The 26,890-nt window shown below is 40.1% G+C and overlaps 2 protein-coding genes across 2 annotated transcripts; both read left to right on the top strand.

Moving 5' to 3' along the window:
* Window positions 1–702: 702 nt before the first annotated feature.
* pnisr (PNN-interacting serine/arginine-rich protein) lies at window positions 703–9,738 on the top strand. The gene is made up of 12 exons (XM_088411026.1): window positions 703–861; window positions 1,322–1,415; window positions 1,691–1,864; window positions 5,173–5,411; window positions 5,722–5,884; window positions 6,068–6,258; window positions 6,362–6,493; window positions 6,572–6,671; window positions 7,182–7,235; window positions 7,586–7,780; window positions 7,889–8,945; window positions 9,426–9,738. Exons 2-12 carry the CDS (start codon window positions 1,328–1,330, stop codon window positions 9,457–9,459), a joined length of 2,427 nt encoding a protein of 808 aa, XP_088267152.1. The 5' UTR covers window positions 703–861; window positions 1,322–1,327; the 3' UTR covers window positions 9,460–9,738.
* A 1,209-nt stretch (window positions 9,739–10,947) lies between these two features.
* Window positions 10,948–22,467, top strand: coq3 (coenzyme Q3 methyltransferase). The gene is made up of 6 exons (XM_088409406.1): window positions 10,948–11,189; window positions 16,387–16,524; window positions 17,718–17,817; window positions 19,670–19,924; window positions 21,254–21,413; window positions 22,008–22,467. Exons 1-6 carry the CDS (start codon window positions 10,996–10,998, stop codon window positions 22,181–22,183), a joined length of 1,023 nt encoding a protein of 340 aa, XP_088265532.1. The 5' UTR covers window positions 10,948–10,995; the 3' UTR covers window positions 22,184–22,467.
* Window positions 22,468–26,890: the final 4,423 nt, after the last annotated feature.

Here is a 26,890-nt window from a genome sequence, read left to right as displayed (position 1 = left end):
AGAAACAGCTTACAACAACGTATCCCCATCTTATTGCACTTCAACAGCCAAAATTGTTTAAAACTGTAACTCAAAACAGAACTTAAGCAGTTTTGTAAATGAAGATAAAGATACACCTGCTGTTGTAAATCCATGCAGACCAGTAATCATGCTATTTTTATTTGATTGCCCTCTTCCTATTGACTTGTGAATGAACACACTTGTGGATATTTTATTTCTCTCTATCTACAGTAATTATCTATTTATTGCTGAACGCCATGCCAACATGCTACTTTTATGCTCATTGTTTTTAACTCAAGGATGCTGCCTATAAAACACAGTGCTACTTTTCCCTTGGACTGGGCACTGGCACATCATTTGGCATCTTGGACCAAGGAACTATGTTGATGTGAACATTCATCCATTCATTTTTATCAGCCACTTATTCCCACTCAAATCGCTGGCTTGCTGTTGCCTATCCCAGCTGTCTCCGGGACATCCTGGATTGGTTGCCAGCCAATTGAAAGGCACACAGATTTGAGATTGGGGTCTATTCGTTGTTTTAATTTATTGCTACCTCCCTTCTGTTTTAGTAAGATTACCTGTTTGTGTACGATCAGCGTTTGACATATAATTGAATGGTCTCGTCCGATTGGTTCATGCAAAGCAGAACCCAATTTCCCTTTTTTTTTTTTTTTTTTTTTTTTTTATCTCAACAGGAGCGTGGACATAGCCACATCCAAATCTTGCTTGTCAAAATAAAGTGGTGCACAGGAAGCAGCGGAGTGTCACTCATTCCCCTCACACTTTTGCTCAGTGGGTTGAGTCTCCCACGGCAGCCATTTTGGCCCACTAGCGCATGAGATCGTTTGTCCAGAAAAGGTAAGCTTACCGTTTTGGTTTTCCTACACACAAATGAATATGGTTTGCGCTTCTATCGTTGCATCCTTCGAAGACGTACATCAAACTTGGATTCAAAATAGTCACCAGTTTAGCTGTACGTACAGCGATTTGGTGAGCCGTCACTCTTAGCTTAGCTAAAGCGAACCCTGGTTAGCTTGGTTGAGCCTCCTTAGCTTCCAAACGCTTCTTCAGAATTGAGCTTCAGGCAGTTTGGATTCTTCTTGTCGTTATTTTAATTATTTCGCGGTTAGCTCGCACAATGAGTCTTTCCATATTGAGCTCATTCTTGTAGCCTTACAAGGCGAGCCTGTGTACTGTAGCTCATTTTAGCAGGATGCTAACGTTGATCCATTTGACCGTACTGACGAGTAACACTACATTCACATTGACTCCAGACAACTCTCTTTTAATGGAAATGTAATTCGCTTGTCACCTTTAGAGAGGAATGTGGGACCAGGGAGGCCAGCCCTGGCCGCAGTGGCCTCTGAGCCAGCAGCAGTGGATGCAGTCTTTCCAGCACCAGCAAGATCCAGGTCAGTGACCAAAGCAATGAACCCATCATCATCCCCTAATATTTATTTCTCAGTGCCACCATGTGGCTTTTATTTTTCCTTCCCCTTGTGGGAGCTTTGACAGGGGATGCTGTTGTGTACCTTACACCGAAAAGATGTCACTGTATGACTTCTATTTTCAAAAGAAGTCTCGGCATGACCTCTTTTCACCTGTTAAGCACGTTTAGACTTCGGTGATTCAGGGCTCTACAAATAAAATTTGATTGATTTATTGTATGCATGATGTCTTTGCATAGGTCAAGTGGACTGGGCTGCCCTTGCACAAGCTTGGATAGCACATAAGGAGTCTACTGGATCAGAGCCTAATGTTCAACCCAACGGACAGGACATCCCAGGTCTGGAACCACCTGCACAAGGAAACCATGGGTCCTTCCAGGGTGACTCTGCATTTGGCAGGATGTGGCAGCCTGGTACATGTCTTTAAACATCAGTTTAATTTAAATGCAGTTATTTCAATAACATCTTGATCTATGTTTTTCTTTTAAATTTGTATTGTCCATGCAAGGGTTGGGCAGGATGCAGCATCTATGCAGCAATCTGACTGCATTACACCAATTATTAACCGATATGTAGTATTTAGATCATTTTGGGGTCATTTTCTTCCACATTATTCTTGCAGTATTTTGCCCAATGGATAACACACTCCCGCAAGTATTACGACAAAGTGGTCAAGCCCTTTCAAAAATAAGAGGATTTTAATTGCTTAATAATGAATAAAATTAAAAAACAATGTGAGTACGACTCAATACGTTTGATTTTCATAAAAATATGAACTTGACCAAAACTGAACTGCATTGCGATCTTTTTTCTTTTAAACATTTGCTCGCCAATTCATTTTTAGCACTTTAAACAATATCATATCTACCGTAGATGATAGTTTTTCTACCATAACTGCATGCTTAACTTACTTACTACTTTAAGTAGTCTTTTTAAGCATTCACCATAACTGCCACAAAAGTGTGATATAAACAACACTGTGTTTATACTATACTGTAAGTCAGTTAGAAATCTTGACAATCATGAAAACATGACTGTACTGCTTCAACCAATCTAATTTTTCAAGTAGCATGAAACGTGGACTGCACTTTTTAAACAGAACCTATTCACATTGATAAATTAATACGATGTACAAAACTCCATACAGGAAATTTACAACGCTAAAGTGTTGTGCTATTAAGATTATAGCAGATTATGTGGTGTAACATTTGCCAATTTAAAAAATGTACAGTATGAATAATAAGCAATTGCGGCGAGTAATAATCATTTAATCTGTATTACTTTTCATTTATAAAATTAGACAAAGCAAAGTGGCCACATACTTCCATTTTCAAATAACTTTAGCAATAAGTCGCTTATCATTCGAGCCTGTGCACAAACATCAGTGACATCGATCATAGCCAACAAGTTTATTCAATGTGAGGCACACATCAGGCTTCCATGGTTGCTCACGTGATAGATGAGATGCTCACATTTATAGAAATCATGTCCATAGACAAGTTCATACACACACGTGCGCATCGACAGAATGTTTGTCTTTTTGTGTTGTTTTTTTTTTTTTTTGCTACAGCAATTATGTCTGTGCCGACTTGCCCTTCACTATTCCTTCCCCCCCCCCCCCCCTTCACTCCTCTTCCTTTAAACTGCAGCCTGTGCGATTGGGAAATTGAGTTTTATCATATCACAGTTAAATTGCTATTGCAATTAATGATTCATCCCAGAACTTGGCCATATTTGGCATACTGGTTTACTACCAGAATGCGACAAAACATTAAAGAGGCCATAACATGATATTTAATTACTCTCCAGAGTGTAATGTGAGCATATAAATTGCTTTTTGACACATTGGTGATTTAATTTCCTAACAAATATTAGTTTTACTGTACTAATCTTTCTTAAGGAAGTAAAACGACTCGTTTGCTCTTATAATGTAGCTGCTGAGCCATCTTACAGCTCAAGTGGCGGGCCACGCAACATGCATCCATCCATCATCTTGACCGCTCATCCTCACGGCTTATTAAGACTACTCCAACAGCATGAATAACGGAGCCAAAAACAGGCGTTTTACTGACATTAAAATGCAAAGTGACGTCGGTATACCACTCTAACACGCGTTCCTTCTATCAAATCAGTCCCCGTGGGAGCCCAGTATTCATAACAATAGCTCTGCCTGCAGTTGAATTATTTACTACTGACGCTAATGCTTAGAATAGAATCAATGAAGAAAAATAATACTTAGGGAGTATTTAGGGTGAGGAATCAACATTTTTAAATGGTTAAAACCTCCAAAAAGTTGTTTTCATGTTACAGGCCCTTTAAAATTCCCCTCAACCCCAATGCCTTCACATTTTTCTGATGTTGTCGTTTTCTAATTCTAGAAAGTTCTAGGGTTCTAGAATGCCTCATTGGTTGCATTTTAGCCCCTAATATTTGAGATGATGCAAGTAAATTATTCATGCACTTGTGCAATTTGTAAATCTTTTTTGAATATTTTGATCATAGTATTGTTAGTTTTTTTTTTTTTATCGTTGACAAGCTGATATGCCACTGACAACATGATGGCCAATAGAGTAGAGCTAGTTAACTAAAGGGGCGCAGTTTTGTTCGTCACTTGGGATCTTTCATTTTCAAGTATCTTCTTTTCTGTTAAACATGGCCCAAAAAAAGTATCATTTTTAACTCTCACCACATAATGCCGTGTTTCTCTTGGTGTTAATTGTATTCATAAGTCATTTCCACGTTTATTGACCTTATTAATGGATTTGTGTGTGTGTGTGTGTGTGTGTGTGTTCTAGTACCATATAACCCATATTATTCGTATTTCCAGGATTCCCAGTAGGTCGCAATCTGATCCTATATGTTCAGGCATGTATGTTTATTTCAAATACAATGTACAAAATTCCAGCCAGGAATTTCACACAGGTTAAAGTGTTGGAATAGCAAGATTATAGCTGATATTATGACGTACCATTACAGTAGATGCTACTCATTTTGTGTTTTACAACAACACTAAAGCATATGTTCCATTCCATCTGTGCCACTGGATGAAATAGTCAAGCTTGTGGTAAAATGTTTTTGCAAGTTTGAACGGTAGTCTTTACCACAATGAAGACATCCTCCAACCAGAGCCACAGCGTGGCTTGCGCCATGTAGGTGGCGATTTGATGCAGCAGTCAAGAGGGCTTCTGATCCTGCAACACTTTGTGCTGGTGGCAGCAACTCGGAGAGACACCCAAGACCCAACAGTGTGTGCACGGTGCAGCTGTCACTGGCTGGTTTAAACTCTGGAATTGAGTTTTCGTCTGTGTGAAAGCCTCTCTGCGTTTGATGCTAAATCTTGCATCGTTTCAATTTCCGAATCACCTCAAAACTAGAGGCCACACTCGCCATTCATGAAAACTAATGACAGAGCCTCACATTCTGGAATTATACTGAAGGCGTTACAGTTCAGTTCATCCTGCCCCATTTTATTGGTCCCTGTTTGTAATGGAAAAACAACGGCGGCGGTGCCATGTTTTCTGGATCCCGAAATGGGAACTCAGCTTAAGACAGTCTTTGGACAGTTGATCAGTAATTTCTCATATCAGATTCTGAGGTGTGGTGGTAACATTTTAGTTCATTGAAATCTATGTCGTAATCTAAGCAAAAGATGTATGCTGTTGTTTTTCCGCCCCACTAGGTTTACAACATAGCTATTCATTAAGTGTTTTGTCATGAACAGAATGGGGAATGCATGGCCAACCGCCTCCGCCTCCACCACGTCATGAACAAACCTGGATTCCTCCTGGTTCATCTCAGATGGATGTTGCAAACCCCAGCGAAGATAGCAACAGTCAAGACAGTGCAGAGTTCAACTCTGAGGCACGCCGTGGGGCTTTCTCCCAGAACAGCCATGGGTATGGGGCACAGCCCGACAGCTACGCCATGGCCCCCATGGCCATAAACCAGTTTGATTATCAGGTATGCAGATGATGCAGTGAAGATTGTTGAAGCATTTGGGTTTTCCATAGAAACGTTGCCAGGTCCAATCTAGGTGTATCAGTCATTGCCTCCTTGAGGCAATTGAAAGGAGACTGTTGGCATGTTGAGGACCCAGCATGGTTTGATATATACATCTTTTCCAGCTTTTGAGCCAAACAGAATAACCAGTACAGTCATATGTCGTTTTGGCTCTTAACATTCCAGAAGAGGACAACCCCAAGCTGGCAATCAGCATTTCAGACCAGTGATTGCTTTATGTAACTTTGATTTTTATGCTGTCTCTTAACAGCATGGAGCTGCTTCAGCTTTTGCCCCACCACCCTCTGGCTTCCATGCCCCCTACTGGCAGGGTCCCTCTCAGAATAGACGGGATGCCCGACCACCTGGCTTCAGGGACCGGCCTAGATCGCCTATCCAGCTTCCTATTAAGCAGGAAGCCCCAGCTCCACTCGGTAAGCCCATCCTCGCTTCATGTAAAAACACAGAAAAAAAAATTCTGAGCACTACTCATATGACTTTAATGATAGATAATTTCCTAGTGATTATTCAATGAACATGTCAGCATACAAAGTCTGTGCCAATGGCAAGCCTGCGATCATCGTAAAGTAGTAATGCGGACCCCTGCCCACCTCTAGATGCAGTAAAAAGACGTACACTACCTGCCTGGATCCGAGAGGGGCTCGAAAAGAGGGACAGAGAAAATCAGAGGAAACTGGAGCGAGAGCGAATGGAGAAGGAGCGTGCGGAAATGTCAAAAGAAGATGATAAAGAGCATGAGGTTGATGAAGGGGGTGATGGGCCTCGTGTGCCCCGTAAGAGTAAATTTGTAAGTTTGACCATACTATAAATCACATGCTATTATAGAATCTTTTTTTTTTTTTTGCCCTGAATGTTATTGGAGGTCTTGAATTATTTAACATCTTTATCAGGACAGTGATGATGAAGCAAATGAAGATGAAGAAAAGGCTCCTGTAACGAAAGAGTTTTTGGTGCAAAGCCCATCAACGCCTGCGGAAGATAGTGAGCCTGAAATGACTGAGGAGGAAAAGGAATTCCAGATGGTCTGTCCTGTTTTGTAGATAGTCATTGTTAGGAGGGTGTGACTTACAGAATTTCTTTTTTTGTTGTTTTTTTTAAAGATAATCATCACAAAAACACTCCTCACGGAGATCCTTCTGGAAGTCACCAATGAAGAGATCCAGCATGTGGCAAAAGAAGTCCACCGCAAAGCAACACGAGGTCTGCTTTTATCTCATCTGGTTAACACAATTTTGCTCTTCATGCAGTTAAAATTTGAACCGAAACACACACAGTAGTTGTGTCTGGTAAAGAGACAGTGACTCAACATGAAATGGGAATAAGATATGAATAGAATTTTCAACCATTCTTTGCTAATGCATCGGCGAAAGCTGAGCATTTGTAACCTGCAGCGGTCCATGGCACCTACAGTCCTGCTGCCCAGCAGCCACCAAGAGAAAGGAGCCATGTGATGCACTAGTACAGAGTGGTTCTTTCCGTCCTCAGACTGCTTTGATGTGGATTGTCTGACGGACGTTTGTTTGTTAACCCTCTCTCTTTTCTCCCATTTGTTGTTTTTCTCCTGTCACCAATGGCAGCTCGTGTGAATAGTGCTTTATCTGTGACCCCCCCCCCCCCCCCCCCCCCACCCCTTCTCTAGCAACTCTTGCCTTTGAGAGAATGGCAATATGTGTTTTAACATGTTGTTCCTGTTGTTGATGTGAATCAAAGCTCCTGCAAAACAGCTGGCACAGTCAAGTGCACTGACTTCTCTGACCGGTCTCAGTGAGTATCCATTTTTTTACGGTGGGTGGGAGGGCAGGATTTTTTTTTTTTTTTTTTGCTTTATTAGCTGTGTAGTTTGGGACAAGGTAGTAAGACAAATTTTATCGCCTAAGTATTCAACTTGAGACATTACATTTCAAATCAAACTATCCGGGGTACAGTTTTGCCCCTTTTCATGATAAAAGCATGCAATCCATTACCCATCTGCTTAGGTCTAAATTCTATGCTTATATAAAGTGCCTCTAAATTTCAATTTCAGTTGATATCTGTGGTCTTACACTTGGAATGCAAGAAGAACTTAATATTAATCCACGCTCAAAAAATAAAACATGGGGATTCTGCTGTGACAGGCGGGCTGGGTGACTATGGTTCAGAGGAGAGTGCAGACGAGGACGACGGCAGTGCCCGGGGTTCAGAATCCTCCGACACTGATGAGGAGGAGTTGCGCCATCGTATCAGGGAGAAGCAGGATGCCTTTTCTCGCAAGGAGCGGGAAATGCAACAGCTCCAAGAAAAGCATGCGCAAGATGCTCTTCTTGCTCGCGGTGAGACCATTTCGTCACAGATTGTTTATGCTTATTTGTGGTCACGCAAGCTGTAAAGCACTGCGTGAGGTACTAACAATGAGCGCGTCTCTCCTTTTGACTCGACAGAGGAGATGGTGAAGGAACGATTGGGCAGAGATAGATTTGAATATGATGAAGGCCAGTCAGAAAATCATCACAAAGAGGAAGTGAAAGAGAGGGAGCTAGAGTTGTTAGAGAGGCGTAGGTCCCGTAGTGAGGTTGAGAGTAGTGAGGGAAGGCATTCGGGTTGGGGGAAGGAGAGAAGCGGGAGCGATTCCCCAGCCAACGGTCACAGCAGCAGCTCCCGTTCTTCCACCAGCCGCAGCAGCAGTCGGTCATCCTCTTCGTCTTCAACGTCTTCTTCTCGTAGTTCCTCGCGATCCTCTTCCCCTCGAAGGAAGAGGAGACGAAGTCGGTCATCTTCACATAAGGCCCGTCGGCGTAGTCGGAGCCGCAGCTCTCGTCGACATCGTAGCGAAAAGGTGCGGGACAGGAGGAGAAACAGCACAGAGCAAAGAGCGGGACACCGCAAGAAAGAGCGCAGCAATTCCAGAGAACGAAGGAAGCGCAGGAGTGTCTCCAAATCGAGGGACCGGGGTAGGGCCCGGACCCGAGACAGCCGCAGTCGTAGCAGAGACAAGGGCCGGGAGAAGGACAAGGACAGGAAGAGAAGCAGGGAGCGAGGGGACAATAGTCACAGTAGCAAACATAAGCAGAAATCTTCCAGCAAAGATGAAGAAAGGAAACGGGATCGAAGTCGCAGCCACGAGAAAGACAAAAAAAAGAAAGATAAAGATAAGGAGAGAGAATCCGAAAGAAAGAAGGACAAACCAAGGACTAAAGAAAGGACCAATTTTTTAGTTGGTGAGGAAAATGGCAAATTAAAGAGAAGGAAAGAGATGGACTCTCACATGGAATCCCAGGGGGACAAATTCTGCAGGCAGGATAGCAAATCAAGCAAAAAGGGCTCAGCCAAAGCTAGCAAGAGATCGTCCAACTCCGATTCAAGCAGATCCCCTTCGCCGGAACTTAGTAAGGAAAAGAAATCGAAGAAGTCCAAACGTAGTCGCTCACGGTCAGTGGAAAAATCACACAAGTCTGGTAAGAAGGCAAGCCGCAAACACAAGTCTAAGTCGCGATCAAGGTAGTATTTTTTTTATATATATCTTACATTCTTTTTCTGTGTTCTCATTGTTTGTCTATTTGTGTTTTCTCTCAAGTCATCTTAACCATCATTTTGAAATCCTAGGAAATAAACCGATGTTGTACAAATGTTTTGGGAAGCTTGCTATCAAAATGCAATTGTGTAGATTCAACCGATCGCCACTTGCAGTGGTCTGGCCTCTTCTGCAGTGTATCTTGCAAACATTATGTATACAAAGAGCTTTGAGGACCATTTCATTGGTCAAAAGGAATCCACATCTAAGGTCCTACAGTGTAGTTTGCAGGATAGACTTTCAGAACAGTAATTTGGGAATAAAGTCTTTGTTTCCTCAGACTATCTGGTGGGTATGATGCAGTATGATGTACTGCATGTTACCGTTTTTTTTTTTTTTTTATTTGTTTTTTTTTTGGGTGAGAGAGTGAATGTATTATTAATCTGTTTTTATGTTTCCTTTTTCAGGTCCGCTTCCCCAAATCGTCGCAGCAGATACTGAGGATGTTGTTTGCCACCTCTGAATTCCACAAGTTCAAGTGGCTTGTCTCATTATCGAGGCAATTGTGTAGGTGGTCATCCCTTTACAATTCTTCATTGTAAATATGTTATTTTTAAAGTGTGTCAAGACATGAATAGTTCAGATTCTTGTCATCATTGGTAAAGCATAAGCTTTGGCTGACACTTAAGAACTCAAGCCATCATTTTCAATCTTAACAGGATTCACAGATTTCTCCACCAAATGTATTGTAAGATATCTAATAAAAAATATTTGTCCTTGTCTTGCCTCTTGGTCCAAATGTTGAGTAACGTTGACATGCATGTTGTACTTAGGTTATTCTTCAGTTTAAAATGGAAAACATAAGACATATATGATTGTCATAAATTCTGCATTCATATTTTGTTATTTTTTCACGGCGAAACTCACTCACTTGTAAGCAAGTACATCAGACAAAAACGGACATCGATAGTAGACGGTAGAGTGATGCTCGTCTGCTTCTTAATTATCGCTAAGATATCCTGAGCAAAGATTGTGCTCCCTTTTTACTTATGTGTATCTTGCTTGAGTCCATGTCTGGGATGGACTCCCGCATACTCAAATCTCAGCACCAAGAAATTCACGTATTCTCTGCGGCTGGGCCCCACAGATGACATATTGGTGGACCCAATTTATAGGTCTCGAACTCCAGTCCTCGAGGGCTGGTATCTTGTATGTTTTCCAGTTATCTCTCCCCAAGACATCTGATTCACATGATTATCTTATTAGCAAGATGATAATACTCAATCCTAATCATTTGAATCAGGTGTGCTTGAGAGAGAGGTTTGGAAAACATGCAGGATACCGGCCCTCAAGGACTGGAGTTTGACACCTGTAGTAGAGTGTTATTGGTGACACAATAGTGGAGTGACCGGCTGGACAACAATGGGTTATGAATCCAAAACTAAAACCAACAAACTGACCTAAAGGTTTAGATGACTCAAAGAGATACAACACTTATTTAGTTGTTCTTAGCTAAAATGTATTTTATTCCTAAAATTACATCTAGAGTAATGACCTATCACCCCATCTGCGTTCCGGGTTTGGTCACGCGACAATTGTAGGCCGAGTCGTGTTGTTTTACCTCAGCCCTTAGTAAACGTGATGTCATTTAGCTAGTGTTTTTAAGTTAGTTGCAGTTTTTTTTTTTGGGGGGGGGGGGGGGGCAAATTCAAGCTTATTCCGCTTTCGTGTATAGTTAAAGATAGAATTGACTTGAATTTTAATTAAATCTGTAGTCCCACACAAAACATGATCGCACAACTTCTATTAGTAATTTATAGAGGTTAAAACCTAAGGTAACGATTATGTTAAAGGGGTTCGGGGAACTACATAAACAATCACGTGATTCGTGTTGCATGCAGAATCCACAAAATTAAGTGACACAAACAACGCGTTTCAGGAACTCTTATAAAGTAGTTGTTTCTGGCCGAACAATAATCAAGAGTACCACGGTCCAGGGTCAGCTTTTAATGTCAAGTATTTTATTTTGTCATCAGCATGTTCGCAAACAAGTTTGGCCGAACTATGTTAGCCTTGAGAAGCAGCAATGCAGTGTGCGTATACAGTGTTGTCCAGAGATATGTTAGTCGGAACCTATTCAGTTGGGTTGTGCTGTGTAAAGAGCGCACACTGCGGCTCCGGATGAATTCTGGGAATCGAACACAAGTGCATCCCCTACACCACCAAGTCAGGTAGGATATCGGTGTGTGGTATGCTGTCAAAAGAATCTCTTACATTAAACAAAAAGCATGCCAGAATCACTAAAATGCACACTATTTTGTGACGTTTAAATAGTTATTTACCCAATAATCCACATAACGTAAGTGCTCTGACATTGGAATGACACGAGAAATTATGTTACCGATATGATATGCTTTATGTATCATATAACTATGTACGTTTGCTCACTGGTGTTAGGAAACTTAAAATGTGTCCTCATGTTCTGTCAGGTTGCATGTTCTGATATGTCATGATATAAACCCTTTTAAAACGCTTTTAGATGTGCTAACCAGAGACAAAAACGGCTGAGTGCTGACTATTTTGGGGGAATTAAACACATAAGAATTGGACGATAACAATACATTCAGATGTATTGCCTAAGTTGTTCGTTGGAGACACCGCCATACTCCAAATAAACAAAGTGTCAACTCGAGAGCTTACCGCCTCTCGCAGGTACGGACATTGATTGGCTGAAACCGGCCACATGATTTTCAAGGAGCCATCTTGCAGCCCGTCGCTGGCTGTATGGCGCTTAAATCAATTGCTTTCCGTGAGTCTTCCATCATTTGTGACAATATTTAAGATTTAGACTGTTTTTCATAAATGAATACATTGAATTATTTTAAATGTTTTATTAACGACCAACAGTATGTTTTAAATATAATCGTATGTCAAGTTATCATTAAATGATATTACGTGGGGGGTGGCACATGGCCTTCGGAGGTTGCCATGTCTGTTACAGCTACCGACAGCCGGAGGAGGAGTGTGTATTTTTGGAGCTACCGTAATACCCCTAAAGCCCTCACGGGCGCATGCAAAAAAAAAAAAAAAACATCCTCCCAAACGGTCACAATTCGTGGCTGTCAGGTTTCACACACGATGTAGCAAAGCGCAAAACTCCTCAGATTACCCCGTGACCAGAGAAAGTGCGTCACCAGACTGGTTAGACAACAAATGACAACTCTTATATTTCCCATATTATTCTCTTTGTCAGTCAGAAACAATGAATGAAAATCAAAGAGACAAGGATTAGGACCTACGTACACAGGATTTTGAACTTGTGTGATGCTTTGCAGCAGTTTTTTGTTGATTCGTCAAAATAAATTAAAAGACCCTCTTCTTATTAAGGTCCCTCGGTGTCAGGGCATACAGAACAAACTGGAGAAAATTCTTTTTTGTGCTGGTATAAATAAAAAAAATGCACCCCCCCCCCAAAAAAAAAAAAAAAAAAAAAGCCAATCAAATGAGGGCATCATTGACGTCTGTTGTCAAAGCAGACACCAATCCAATTTGGCAGTAAATCAATTGCGATGAACTCTCTGGATGAAAAGGTGGAGTGAACATTTGAAATAAAAAGTGTTCAAATCGAGACAGAATAAAGCACCAGTTTCCACCGTGCAAATCCCCTGTTTATTGCTTCAAGAGATTTTTTTTCATTGGAACCAAGTAAGGTAGTGTAAGCAGTGGTCTCGTGGTCCCTTGAGAAGTAAGTATACTCATACAGTATACTCAACTATACATTTCATCCATTTTTTAGGTAGTAAAGAATAAAAAGGACAGCTTTAGAACCAGTGACATATAAGACAATCCTACTCCCATACTATAGGTGGCAGTAAACGAAGTACAGCATACAAACAACACTACTCTATAACAGAGGTAGAGAATCTTAGTATATTAAAACAATCTAAATTCTTTCAAGCGTTTTTTTAACAGACTCGTCTCTCCGAAATGTGGTGCTCGCCGGGAGTTGTTTACAGTATTTAGGTCACAGTAGTTCTTTTCAGCCAAATCATGAAGTTGTTTGCACTGGCGAACTTCCATAAGCAGCAGCTCGTTTGCTATGTTGTCTGCATGTAAACACATTTTGGAAGGTACATGTTGCAGAAAGTCTGTCCTGCGTAGACTTCACGCGGAGGGGCTTGGTTGCCGAAATAAAATCATTTTGACGCGTGGAGCTGTGCGGAGGTCGCGGACGTGTCAAGCTTACACCAAGCTTAACACTTGAAGACAGGATAAATAATAAAGATGAAAGATGGATGAAGTTATAGACATTATGCAAGAAATTAAAAAAAAAAAAAATGCATCCCGAAAAGGGGGCAGGTGCGTCAGGGCAGGCACACATTTCAGTTAGGTGTCCATCGTGGAATATCTTACGCCATCAGGGTTTAAATTAGAATTTCTCAAAACTTAATGGTTTTTTTTTGCATCGAAATTGCTAGTTTTTAGAGAATCGAGGTTAAAAAAAAAACATTGTTAGAAATTCTAATTCAAACACTACTAGCACAGATATACATCCACAGTACCTCAACTCTCACCAATAGTCAGAGCTGAGATATACTTCAGCTCATCCCTGATCCCAAGGAGGACAACGTGTAGGTACATAATTCCAGAAATTTTACACGTCTTTGTGTTATATGTGTTTTTGCATGAGTAAAGTGGTACCTCTACTTACGAACACCTCTTGTTATGAAAAATTCAGCTTACGAAACGACTCGGCGGAAAAATACTGTCTCCGTCTAAACGAGAGAAAATTCAAGATGGAAAGGTGACATTGTTGGCATATAATATGAGAGCGTTCACGCAACATAACAGAAATACGTTATCACATGTGTACCGTATTTATTAGAGTTTGTGATGCATATTTATCATTTATTAATATGCCAGCTTGCCCACAAACGAGACAATAGTTTTTTTTGCATTGATGTTGACTGCGGTCTTCCACATTTCATCTTTACTCGTTTCATCCATACTTCCCACCAGCAATTTATAGTACAGAGTAGAACTAACAAACATAAAATTGGCATTAGCTACAAAACATTAGCTATAAAAACACATACGTAACATACCACTTTGGGCTTTCGTGTCTGATGTTCGCGTTGTTAGCACGTCGTTAGCACTTTAGCAATGACATCACACAGGAAGCACTTTGTTTGACCCCAAACTAAACTTAAGTAAACTGACATGCTCAAAATAATACAAAAATAAATATTATTGCTCCTGCGGACTTGTAAATGAATCCTGGATAACTGGAAATTTAAAATAAAAACATACAAATTAACACAGGTGGCCAACTTACAGTTTTTTTGCTGGTCTGAGTTTCGTCATCCGTCAGTGCCCTGCCCCCTTTCCATCATTGTCGGTCTTGTCATTTTTTTTCCAAGCCAAAACAAATTACAGTACTTTGTTTTACCTGTCGTGTATATGAAAACTGAAATTTAGACTTTTTTAGACAAATGTTAATAAAACAGTTTTCTAAATATGTTGGGTAGGCAGGTATAAAGAGAAAGTCGCCGTTGTCCACATAAAGGTTGTGCAAGGCATATTACTGTCATCCTGTGTACTTGATATTATGCTACTCTTGTCCTTGAGCTTCCTCAAATGTGGGACACTAATGACTTTTGTGTGTTCCAAATGCAGCAAAACTACAGAATCACAGGCTTTGTGTTGATTTTAAGTGAAGTTGAAGAAACAGAAAATAAAATCAGTATGAATGCAAGCAGAAGCAGATCAGCATCTAGCTAACAATGGACTACAAAAAAAATGTTGAATGTAAAATTTTGCCCTCTAGTGGTGGTGGACGGGTGGGCAAAAATACCAATGGACTGATGATGTACAGTATTGTTGAGGTTGGATTTAATTTAAAAAAAAAAAGTCTTTAATCAGAGGATTTAAAAAAATGTAAATCTTGCATGTCCTGGCCAAAGAGAGAAAGCATGCAAATTTGTTGTGCAGCCACTGGTTACTTGAAAGAATGACATTCTTGCACTGGAAACACATCCCAGAATGCTCTCATCAGCAAGCAATTTCGTTACGTAAAACATTTTCAAAAAGCGAAATCACACGAAAAATCTCTTTAACACTTAAATCTAAACATTTCTCTAAACTTTCAATCGGCGAGATTGTGTATAGTACGAGTGTTTTGGTTTCCAAAAACCAAAAGTAATATAGAGAGCAAATACAAATAAGTCTGATTAAATCTGCTGTGTTGTAGCTGTGAATTGAACTAACTCAGTTTATTCACTCATCTGATCATGTTACTCCATTGCTGTTGATGATGTAAAGTGACACCTGCCACATTGATTGCATTTCATGCTGAAAAGATGCATCAACATAGCAAATAATTAAGCTAACCAATTATATCATGTTTAAGTAAACAAAATGGGGTGTGGCGGGCTGAGGGATGTCTGACGTTATATCTAACCTAACGAATAGAACGACGATGAAAATTACCCGACGATCACAATGACGATGAAAAGTGCACTTTTTTGAATTCGTCATTTATTTTGGCCATTCCTGTCAATTGTCGGTCCGTCTGCAAAAGGAGCGTCCGTCGGTGACGGACTGACGGACAGTCTGTCAGTGCTGACGAAGTGCCCACTTCTGCAAATTTAACATCCTATAATGGTGTCTCTCTCTCAGCATTCATCCACTACACACCAGCACTATCACAAGGCAAAGAATTGAATTACATTCATAGTGTCAACCGCTACAGTTAGTATAATTAATTTGAAAGGTTTTCGAGCGTTTTTTTATTATACTTTACAAGATTCAAGTTTTCTTGTCACATCTTTACTGCACAGTGACATTTTTATCCTGTTCACTTCCCTGAGCAGACTATATTCCATAATCGAGCAAATAATAAAGTAGGCAATAAAACAAAAAACAACAAAAAAACTGTAATAGAGCAATAAGGGCAGTAATAATGAACCACTAATAAATGAATAGATTTACATTCTGAGGATATTATGGAGTAGAAGAAACTGTATATATGCACTGTGCAGGATTTGTAAGGTGCATTTGTGCATGCAGTAAAGTGACTGGTCCTGAGGCGGATTAGTGTGTGAGGGCTTTGAGCAGAATCCGGATGGCCAGTGGGTAGAAGCAGTTTGCCAACCTGTTACTGTTTTTGTACTTTTTTTTTTTTTTAATAATTTAATAATATTCATTTAAAGGGTTCAGGAAACATTTTGGGGGACTTGGAACGGATTAGGCTGTTTACATGTAAAAAGCAGCTCTCCTTATGGAAGATTCACGTTATAAAATTACTTCTGGAAGAAATTAATTTTAGAACTAGAAGTACCACTGTACAAACTGTGCACGTAACATACGCACATTGCCAGAAGTCATCATCAGCTCAATTTGTAACATCTGCATATTTCTCCTGGCAAGTACAAGAGCAGCCCATCAAACTACAGTGGACCCTGATGAGCTGAAACGGTTCCGGTCACTGGCCAGCAAGTGGTGGGATGAAAATGGCGAGTTCAGGGCCCTTCATGCCATGAATGACCTGAGAGTGCCTTTTTTAAGGTGTGTGTTTATATAGATTATGCATTGCAAATCCGCAAGAAGTGTATTTTAACCCTTGTGCACTAATTTTTACAAAGTGTTTGTCATGCTCAAAGTCCTACCCAATTGTTATTATTATTATGAAATGTATTGGTTGTCAAAACACAACCTGGGGGCATGTATTCTTCTTTTATAATAGAGCCAATCATACAAAATGATGAGAGTATTCCTCTGCACACGGGCACATTTTCAGCCAATATTGAGTCACCCCAGCGCTGCATATGTACAGTACATGCCTTGATTGATCAGATCTGCTGCTGGGGCCGAGCATGAACTACACTACTTTTTCCTCCACCCCCACTGCTGTCTCTCTGGTGCTGTTGATATGTCGCTCTGGTGACAGTATGACACATCCAGCGCCCATGTTTTGAGTGTGGGTGGTTTGGCTGATGCATCTCTGCCCTGGGGATATGTCTGAATGAGATGCAGCATCATTTGTACTATGGCTGTAGGGTTGTCACCTTCATACACTCTTACTTTTATACCATTAACATTGCTGTGGTGCTTTCTTCTATATGAGCTTTTGCACATTTGTAACCACACGTTGTCTAACAAAGAATTTTCATCACTCCCTATATTTTCAATTTGAATAACAAGTCAGACAATATTTAAACCCAAACGTAAATACGTACTTGTCGCTGTTTTGGTCCCCCTAACAGCTTGCTGTCTAGTGTCCACATATCTCTCAACAGTATTTTTTCTCCACCAAAGCTCGCGCTAATGATAGCATGCTTAGCTGGCAGAGGCTTAGCCTGGCGAGCATGTGAGTCAAGGTAGGATGACAGAACAGAGCGATGAGTTTGGCAGTGATCTTCAGCTTGGATTTAGCCAAAAGGATAACTTGTGCTTGTTGCACAGTCATATTGCCCGGGAGAGCAGAAAAATCTGATGTTTAATCGGGACGCTACACTGACCTGTGACTCTCCCCATAAAGTCGATTTCAGTTTTTCATGAATTACAGAGGCAAATTGTGAAGCGTTTCAGCAGTTTCCCATGTGGCATTTTTAAGCCCTTTTTCACGAGTTTCCACATTTCAAACAAAATATTCAAATAAAAGAGAGAATATAGATCAAATTCACACACATTTGAGAAGAAACACAAACTGCATACCAGTCGGTTGACTTTAATGAATTTTTGCTTATTTTCCTGATTAGAGATAATCTTCTGAATGTGCACAAAATACATCATCCTGGAAAACCACTTGCCGGCCTGACAGTGCTGGATATTGGCTGTGGAGGCGGCCTGCTCACTGAGGTAATTGCGTTATACTTTATGTGCGTGGACTGCATGTGTGCAGCACTGGTGGTAAAACGACAAGCAGAGAACAGTGTCGGCCTTCAACACAATTTTCTGCAATTGTTGAAATGACTTTCTTATATGTCAGATTGTCTTGTCTTGAAAAACAATGGGCTGTCGCTGTGTGAGAATGGGCTTTCCTCGCTCTGTGCCCATTCTCACATGTAACAGTAAACATTGAAATGTCTGTCTAATTTGCAGTTTCTGTTGACTGGACTGGTCTCAGTTTGGTGGAGTGGACAGTCAGTCGTTTACAGTTGTTTACGCAATTGTTAGTGTTGATCGCTGCTCAGTAGAGACGGAGCGCTCGTCTCAACTTTCATTCAAACTGAGGATTTACTGGCTGCTACGTGTGATCTGGAAAGACAAAATCAGGTCCTGTGTTTATGTGGCTCACACGGACTGTCATTTAGATGCTGAAAGTGGAGCAAGTCACAAAGTCCATCTGTGGGAAATGCAACTGGGAAAGTGTCTCTGGATGTTTTTGTCACTGAAAGTCTTCCCATCAGGGAGGATCAGCTGGAGAAGAGAGACACTAGCTTCCGGCGTGCTAATCCTGACTGGACTGCACTTTTAGTTGTAGTCCGTGAGGGGGCACTAAAATGCAATCCTAATCTCCATTGACCAGTATTTCCCAGCCTTTCTTGAGCCAAATCAACTATTTTACATTAGAAAATGCTTACCACACACCAAGCAAAAAGTATGAATGCTAAAGTAGTTATTAACATGTCTGTGTCTATTTAATTGAACACAAAGCTGATCAACTCTGTGAAGCACAGCTGTACGACAGCATTCTTTTTTTGTTGCAGGTGTGGCCGTTTTGGTCTGGATTTGGAATGGCCAAATGGGAATTTTCCAAGGGCATATTTTATGTGTGAATGGACTAATAGTTCTGCTTAATCACCAGAAGGAAGAAGTCACACCACCAACAACCATCTTATGTTGCCACTTGGGAAGCCTGCATAACTTGAGAACATTACTGTCTGTGCAGCATTTGCATGTTGTTTTTTGTCTTTATGGCCAAAATATCACTGTGACATAAGTTGAACCAGCAAGCCTGAGAGAAGTACCACATGCATATTTTATTGGTAGAAATAGGTCTTGATTGCTACTCAAACATTTGTCTGCATCAAGTTGTCAGAATCATCAGGTAAATGCAAGCAACCCTTCTCGGGACAAAATGCAAACCTCACCTCTGCCAGTCACTATTCTTGAAACTTGAGAACATAGTCTAAATGTGAGCCAAAAGTGAGCCAAAAGTAAAGCATTCACTAAGCGTTTTCAAACAAGTCATTAAGATTGGCAATGTAAGATGGCTGCCTTCTGACCTCAGCTGCGAGAAGCTTATTGATAGTCCATTCATATATAAATAACTCTGTGGTAATTGAATAACAAGGATAACAACTTTTTTTTTTTTTTCTTACCAGCCCATTGCTGGTTGGTTTGTGCACCTATCCCTGAAACGCATGCCGATCCTAATTGGTGAGCACGTAGGAATAATGGGACCTAAAACAAACAAAAAAAAAATGATGACAAAGTCACGATATAAGGTCAAAATTCCGATCCAAAAAAATCATACTTATTTAGCCTTAGTATCTACTGCCACCTAGTGGGGAAATATGCAGTTGTAAAATTAAAAACTTACTCAGAGCTCATGATGTCATTGATGGGAAGATTTGGGCAAATGTAAACATATTTTTCAAGGGAAACGATAGCCACTATAATTTATTTAAAAACAGGTGAGAGTGTTTTGAAGTTTAAGTAGCCGCTCCAGTGCAGTAATGATAATACGTATCTCCTTCCTCCCCAGCCTCTGGGTCGCCTGGGAGCCAGCGTGTTAGGTATAGACCCAGTGGAAGATAGCATTGCCACGGCACAGCTGCATTTGTCATATGACCCCGATCTTGGCGAGCGGGTCAGCTATCGGGCTTGTACCCTGGAGGAGCTGTCGGCAGATGTGGCGGACCGGGGAGACGTCCTGTTTGATGCCGTCGTGGCGTCCGAGGTTGTGGAACATCTGGCCGACCTGGAAACTTTCGCCTTCTGTTGCAGCCACGTGCTGAAGGTGTGTGCTTGCTTCCAGCTGCTCCCTCATGTCAGATACTGCTCTGCGTCCCTGTGTGCATGTTCATGTGAGGCACATATGGTGACATTGGCTTTATAGCCTCTGCTGTGATTCAATGGGAATTCATTAGAGGTTTTTTTTTTCCATTTCAGTTGCCACTAAAGATAAAATCTTTGTTTGACTTCTTCTGTTTTCACTTTCAGTGTTTTCACCTTTATTACATTTGCCCCACGCTTCTCAATTAATTTTTGAAAGCCCTGCAGGGATAGAGAAAACACCACTTGCTGTTGTGATAGATGTGATTATTATCTTTAAAAACTGTATGTACATAAAATTGTATCATTTTTAATGTAAAAAAAAAGCCATTTAAACCAACTCCAAGCAAATGTTTACTTATATATATATATATATATATATATATATATATATATATATATATATATATATATATATATATATATATACACACAGTATGCAGGTTGCAGATTATTCTGAATCTGGAAAAAACATGCATTAAGTACCTGAAATAATAATAATAAAAGAAGTCAATCCTCCTATCTAGAAATATTTTTGACGGATTGAACTGTTTGATGGTTAAAAAAAAAAAAAAAAAAAAAAATATATATATATATATATATATATATATATATATATATATATATATATATACACACACACATAAAGATAAATAGATCTGGAACACCAATACCGTTAATATCTTAACCTGAAGAAAAAGGCATAAGGCTGTTTTTTTTCTTTTTTTTTTCTTTCTTTTAGAAAAAAACATTTTGCTGACAGTGATTGAAAAAGGTTCAAACTCGTACTGACTTTGACAATGAGTGCCACTGCACCACCTTGTGCCGTTTCCATACCTGCCGCCCGCCATTACATCGTGCCCCACATTTGAGAAAAAAATGCATTAGTCAAACACTTAAAATCACATGCAATTGCCTGTTCAAGTAAAAAAAAAAAAAAAAAAACTTCATTGCGCTGGCGTTTTATCATACAGAGCCTGTTGGCAAGTCTACAGCGCAACCTCTAGCATAAATTAGCATTAAGATAATATAAATAAAAATTATATATATATATATATATATATATATATATATATATATATATATATATATACATACACACACACATACGTACACACACCTTAAGTTGTATATTGAATAAAGGCCACACTGGACCTTCATACTCAATCTATATTTGAATTTAAATATGAGTTGGCGCTACACATTCCACTCTGAATGCCAATGGCAAAACAAGTATTTCACCTTAAATATTGATGCTGCTCTAACAGAAACTATCCATATTGTCCCTTTGCAGCCAGGCGGTTCACTCTTCATCACGACCATTAATAAAACCAACCTGTCATACGCGCTGGCTATCGTGGCGGCCGAGCAACTGCTGCGCATTGTTCCCAGGGGGACGCACGACTGGGCGAAGTTCATCAGCCCAATAGAACTCGAACGCCTTCTGGAATCAAGTAAGTCACCATAGAGAGGATTCTACGTCCTCACTGGGGTTGTGGGCTTGCTGGTGCCTATCCCAACTAGCTGCACGCAGTCGGCGGGGTACACCCTGAGCTGGTTGCCAGACAACTGTAGGGCACACACCCACAAACACAACTAAGGACAAAGGAGTGCTCGCTATGCATAAAGTGCTTGTTTTTGGAAATGCGGGAGGAAACCGAAGAACACACCAAAGTCATGGGGAGAGCATGCAACTTAACTAAACATACTTGTACTGTTTACATTACTTGCAATTATAGTCCTGTACTCTCCAAACATTTTCTGTGACAGCAACCCTCAACATTGACAGGTGGCGTAGCACATATGTTTGCCGTTACACATTGAAGGAATATGTGACTAGATAATGGCGTGGATGAGCCACTGATAGTAAATCACGACATAAAATGGGTTAAAATATTGTTTGATTACTATTGGTTGAGTTCAATGTGGAGATAGGTGGATGAAATGAAAGGATGTGCGACTTTTTTTCAAAGATTTGCATCTGTATAGCATGTTGTTCTCTTCCCTTTTTTTTACTTCAGCCCACATGTCACTTTATCCTCCATCAGATGGTTTCTCAGTGCAGTCCGTCCAAGGTATGATGTACAATCCAGCATCAGGAGCCTGGAGCTGGATAAACAGCACTGCCATCAATTATGCCCTGCATGCTGTCAAACCGTCCGAGGAGACCCACCCAAACCCACGGACGAGCAACCGGAACAATTCTGCAGCCTCGAACAGCTGAGCTATTGAACATGTATAGACATTGCTCAAGACATTTAGGCCGATTACTGATTTGCGCATCTCGGCAGCGGAAGACTCTAAGCGAATTTGCCAGAAGCGGAGTAGCTTCACCCGTTTGAATAATGCCAACATGATTCGTTGAGTCAAACGCGTTATTTGTGTCAGGAATGCCAACAATAAACAATGAGTTAGGCGCCACAAGTCTGAGTACTTAAAGGAAGACAAGAAGAAGAAACAGTTCATGTGCCACTGTTATGTAATAGGAATAAAGGCAATGGCATAGAAGAGGTGAGGGAAATGAATTCATCACCTGCAGAAATTGTTTGCTCACTACGAAAAAATGATCACACATCTTCACTTTTTATAGTTGTTTATTGATTATGGCAGTCAAGAGAATATCAGCCATTTTTTTTTCAGTGAGAGAATTACACAAAACTTTGCCAGTGCAACAAAGAAGCGTCTCACCAAAAAAGCCCATTTCTTGGCGACAAAGTGCAGGTGTTGTCTTTATGAGCTTGCATATCATTACTTGGTGTCTATCAGTCTTCCCCTCTTGAATGATTTCTTCCATCATTGTTTCTGGAGTGTCTTTGGTTTAGGCATGGGGCAGTTCAGATTCTGACGGCATGGTCATTTTGAGCAAAAATGTCACAGTATCACGGTATTGAAATTATGGCTCTAAAATATATCATTTTAAAATTTTTTTTGCTGAATTGCCATTTTTCTACATTATAAAAACTGTTTATTTTCAAACTAAATGCGTCATTTGTTACAATGACAAGCATTTACCATGCTAAATTAAAAATAAATATGCAAATAAAAACAAAACTTCAGTGAGCAAAATGGGTTTTGCTCACCAATAAACATAAATATGAATTCTTTTTGACTGAACACATCAATATAAACTGAAATATTGACACTTAGTATAGAATAGATACTATAAATCTACTGCACAACAATACTGAATAAAACGATTGACTTGACCTTAGCTTCTTGAGCTCTATGTTGTGAGGGGGGTATGATCATTTCCAATGTTATTTTAGCTTTGCCTTCCTGTGTTCGTGGCCAATTCATAACAAAAACAGGTACAACAAAACAATCAGGCCAATGTTTCTTGCACATGTGGAAGAAGGTCTCTATCAGAAGATCCAGCAAATGATTTGTCACCATCATATCTGAGTTTCAAAGCGCTCTCCTCTGGTAATCTGGTAACGGTACACAAGTAAGGCAAAGACCACCATCAAAGTCCTGGCCCTAATAATGCAGGTTCAAGTCAAAATCCACTTTAGGCTTGAATCGCCCTTGCATTATTTCTTTTCAGATCCTCTACTGACTGTGGTTGCTTAGCTTCAGGGCAATGTCTTCAGAAATGTATACATGCAGCGTTCATGCTTCCTGACAGCATTCGTCTCTTGGTTATTGTAAGATAATAACAAGTAGGGCACAGTGCAACCTTGTGGAGAGAGAAGGTTTCACATAAACAACTGATGAAATTGATCTATGAGCCACAGTTTCATCAATTTAAACGGTTTATTTGAAATTGTTTTAAAAATATTTCCCCCTATTGCAAATCTGATTGATTATTCAATTTACCCCCCCCCCCCCCGCTCCACTTTTCATTTTTCTAAACAGACAAAAGCAATTAATAAATTAAGTATATTAAATATCATCAAATTGTTATACTTGAATGTTATGGTCTTATAGGTCAGGCCTACACTAATGAAAGGTAAATTAATAATGAAATATGAGACCGTTTATTCGGGGGCTTCAAATGGCGTTATCTCAAATTTAATTTGCGGTCTTTCAATTAGACACTACAACAACCTCTTAAAAATCTACTGATAAAGTATGTCATAAACTTAGTCATGAGTTAAATAGCAATATTATAAACAAACCAAGGGCTTTACCCTTTCAACTTCATATTTCATAAAATAATTATATTTGAATGTGGGCTGCACATTTTAAGCATTGTGCTTATACTGATACTACATGAATCAAACATGAATTAAACACCCAATTCAAATTGATTTATTGTTGAGCTTGGGTAGGTTTGATAGTTGTTTTGTTTGTTTTTGTTTTGTTTTTGCAGCCATCGAGCTGTAGGTTTGGTTTGCAATGTTTTTTTTTTTTTTTTCCCTCGGTGTTACTTTCCACGCAAAGACAATTGGGTTGTCAATTTTTATAATATTTTGAACCCCCCTGAAATCATTGCAGACCCTGCAAACAACTTAGCGACCTCTACCGACCGCTGCTGAAACGCTACATTTACTGTATAAGTGTGTGTGTGTGTGTGTGTGTGTCTCTCTCTCTCTCGCTCTCTCTCTCTCTAATCCATATATATATATATATATATATATATATATATATATATATATATATATATATATATATATATATATATATATATGGATGTAAACCAGTCCTGTTTTGAGGGTTTTCTAATGCCACTGATCTGCACCTGTTGCCAGGCCCAATAAAAAAAGTGTCTTCAGGGGGCCATGTGTTAAATAGCTCATGCGTTTAGAGCCCCAGGTAAAATATCAAAATTGTACATACATATTAAAATTTGGGACCAAAACAGTATAGTAAGTGCTACGTATATATAATATACATGTATAAAATGAGAAACATCACAAGTAAAAAATCTATAAAATATGTATTTACCTTTGAGTGCCGCTTGTTATGCTCATATTCCCTAATAAGGGTTATTTCCAGCATCGTTTCTGTATGTCACCTTCATACTTCTCTCTTTAACATTAGAAATCTTGGGACCCATAGCTAATCCTTTCAACTTTGAATTAAGCAGTAAAATGCACTATAAATATGGTTTTGTAACCATTCACAATCGAACAAAGCTTTACCGATCCGCCATTTTGAAAGTGAGGCCGACCAAGAGCAGACCACCATCTCTGTGAGGAGACGCCAACAAATAGCAGACCAGAATTGTAGTGACACGTTGCAGGGATGGCAACTGAAAATAAGTGTAATTATCTAAAAACGCCTGTAGATGGAGATGAAAAAAAACACAAATACAGCCAAGCCCCTAGGGTCATGACAGTTTTGGGCACAAAACCAGGAAAATGTTGTAAAGAGGGGAATAAAAAACACAGTATTCCACATCACAACATGAAAATAATGTAAATCAGGAACGTTGTAACACGGGGGTCCACTGTGTGTGTATATACTGTCTGTTACTATAATCAAACAAATGAAATGTGATAAAATGTTTATTTGCTTCACAATTTATACAAAACCGGCATAAAGCTGAGTTAATAAGTTTACCATCACATGTAAACTTTTTTTTGGGGGGGGGGCTGGGTCCCAGATACTCTATAGCAATGGTTCTTAACCTTGTTGGGGGCACCGAGCCCCACCAGTTTCATATGCTCATTCACCGAACCCTTCTTTAGTAAAAAATAAAATATGATTTTTATTTATTTTTTACTGGTGCATGAAATGAATGGTGGACCTCTGTGGCGGAGGCTCCACCGAACCCCTGAGACCGACTCACCGAACCACTAGGGTTAAGTGGAGTAAGAACCACTGCTCTATAGAGTTAAAAAAACAAAACAAACAAAAAAAAACAGCTGGAATTACAACAAAATGCACCAGTCAACTTGAATGGACACGTTAGCTTGTTAGCAGCGCTTCGACGGTGGTGGTGATAGTGGTCTTACCAAGCCAATCTTAATAAGCACCCTTTAGTTCTTTTGATCGCGAGGGAAAGCAGTGCTTGATCAACCACATGCACAGATTCAAACAAGGAAAAGTTTACTGGTGGTCACAATCATGACCAGCTCTTCAAAATAAATACCGTAAAAGCACACTTAAAACCACTTGCATGCAGTTGTCTGTTAAAAGAAGGCGGTGGTTGGGTCACGACGCACATCATACAAAGCAATAGTCCACCAGGTACCAGAAGGCTCAAGATGACACAGCAGCAATGGTGTAGTGGTGGGTATACACACCAGAATAATCTGTTTGAAGATGACAGGGGAAAGAGCAATCTGCCCACTTCTCCAGATCCGCCATAATCTTGATCTGAACTGAAACGGTTACAGTGGATGGTGTATTGGCAAGAAATTTGTGGCCGGAGAGAGGTGTTTCTCTCCCACTGTGATTGGCCAATCTGGCCAACATACCATATTTGATTGGTCCAATTTCTTCAGGCCAGTTGCCTTTCAATTGTCAATTAGGTCCAGATTTTCAGAAATGCAATCTGGCCTGCACACTCGCCAAAAAGTCCCAAGCCAATAAAACAGTGAAATAACAGACAAAAACAATCCCATCACTCTTACGCATCCGCCTTGGAGTTTGGAGGTTCGTTACTTCGTGTGTAAAGTTTGAATGTTCTCCCTGTGCCTGTGTGAGTTTCTCCGGTTTCCTCCCACGTTCCCCAAAATGTGCATGGTGGACACTCCAAATTACTCTTTGGTGTGTTTTAGGTGTGAATGGTTGTTTATCTCTGTGTACCCCGCCTGCTGCCCAAACACAGCTAGGATAGGCACCAGTAAGCCCTCGACCCTTGAGAGTACAAGTGGCTAAGATGATGGATGCAAGTTTTTTTTTAATATATAACACAACAATGATTAATTTAAGACAAAGGTCATTTAAGGGTTAAGGTTAACATTAAAAGAGTTTGGATAAACAATCATTTAGCGTGGCCGCGTTTTACCCCTCTCCTGCGCGCGCCCGCGACTTGTGAGCG

The sequence above is a fragment of the Hippichthys cyanospilos genome, chromosome 3 (assembly GCF_059441005.1).
Source record: "Hippichthys cyanospilos isolate Australia breed blue-spotted pipefish chromosome 3, RoL_Hcya_1.0, whole genome shotgun sequence".
Classification (NCBI taxonomy): Eukaryota; Metazoa; Chordata; class Actinopteri; order Syngnathiformes; family Syngnathidae; genus Hippichthys; species Hippichthys cyanospilos.
Note: the sequence above shows the minus strand (reverse complement) of the source record. Positions and strands in the feature narration are given on the sequence as shown.

Coding starts and splice junctions, on each gene's coding strand:
- pnisr (XM_088411026.1), top strand. CDS start 1,328: ATGTGGGACCAGGGAGGCCAGCCCTGGCCGCAGTGGCCTCTGAGCCAG. Junction 1,416..1,690: donor CCAGCACCAGCAAGATCCAG/GTCAGTGACCAA, acceptor GTCTTTGCATAG/GTCAAGTGGACTGGGCTGCC. Junction 5,412..5,721: donor TAAACCAGTTTGATTATCAG/GTATGCAGATGA, acceptor GTCTCTTAACAG/CATGGAGCTGCTTCAGCTTT.
- coq3 (XM_088409406.1), top strand. CDS start 10,996: ATGTTCGCAAACAAGTTTGGCCGAACTATGTTAGCCTTGAGAAGCAGC. Junction 11,190..16,386: donor CCCCTACACCACCAAGTCAG/GTAGGATATCGG, acceptor TCTCCTGGCAAG/TACAAGAGCAGCCCATCAAA. Junction 16,525..17,717: donor CTGAGAGTGCCTTTTTTAAG/GTGTGTGTTTAT, acceptor TTTCCTGATTAG/AGATAATCTTCTGAATGTGC.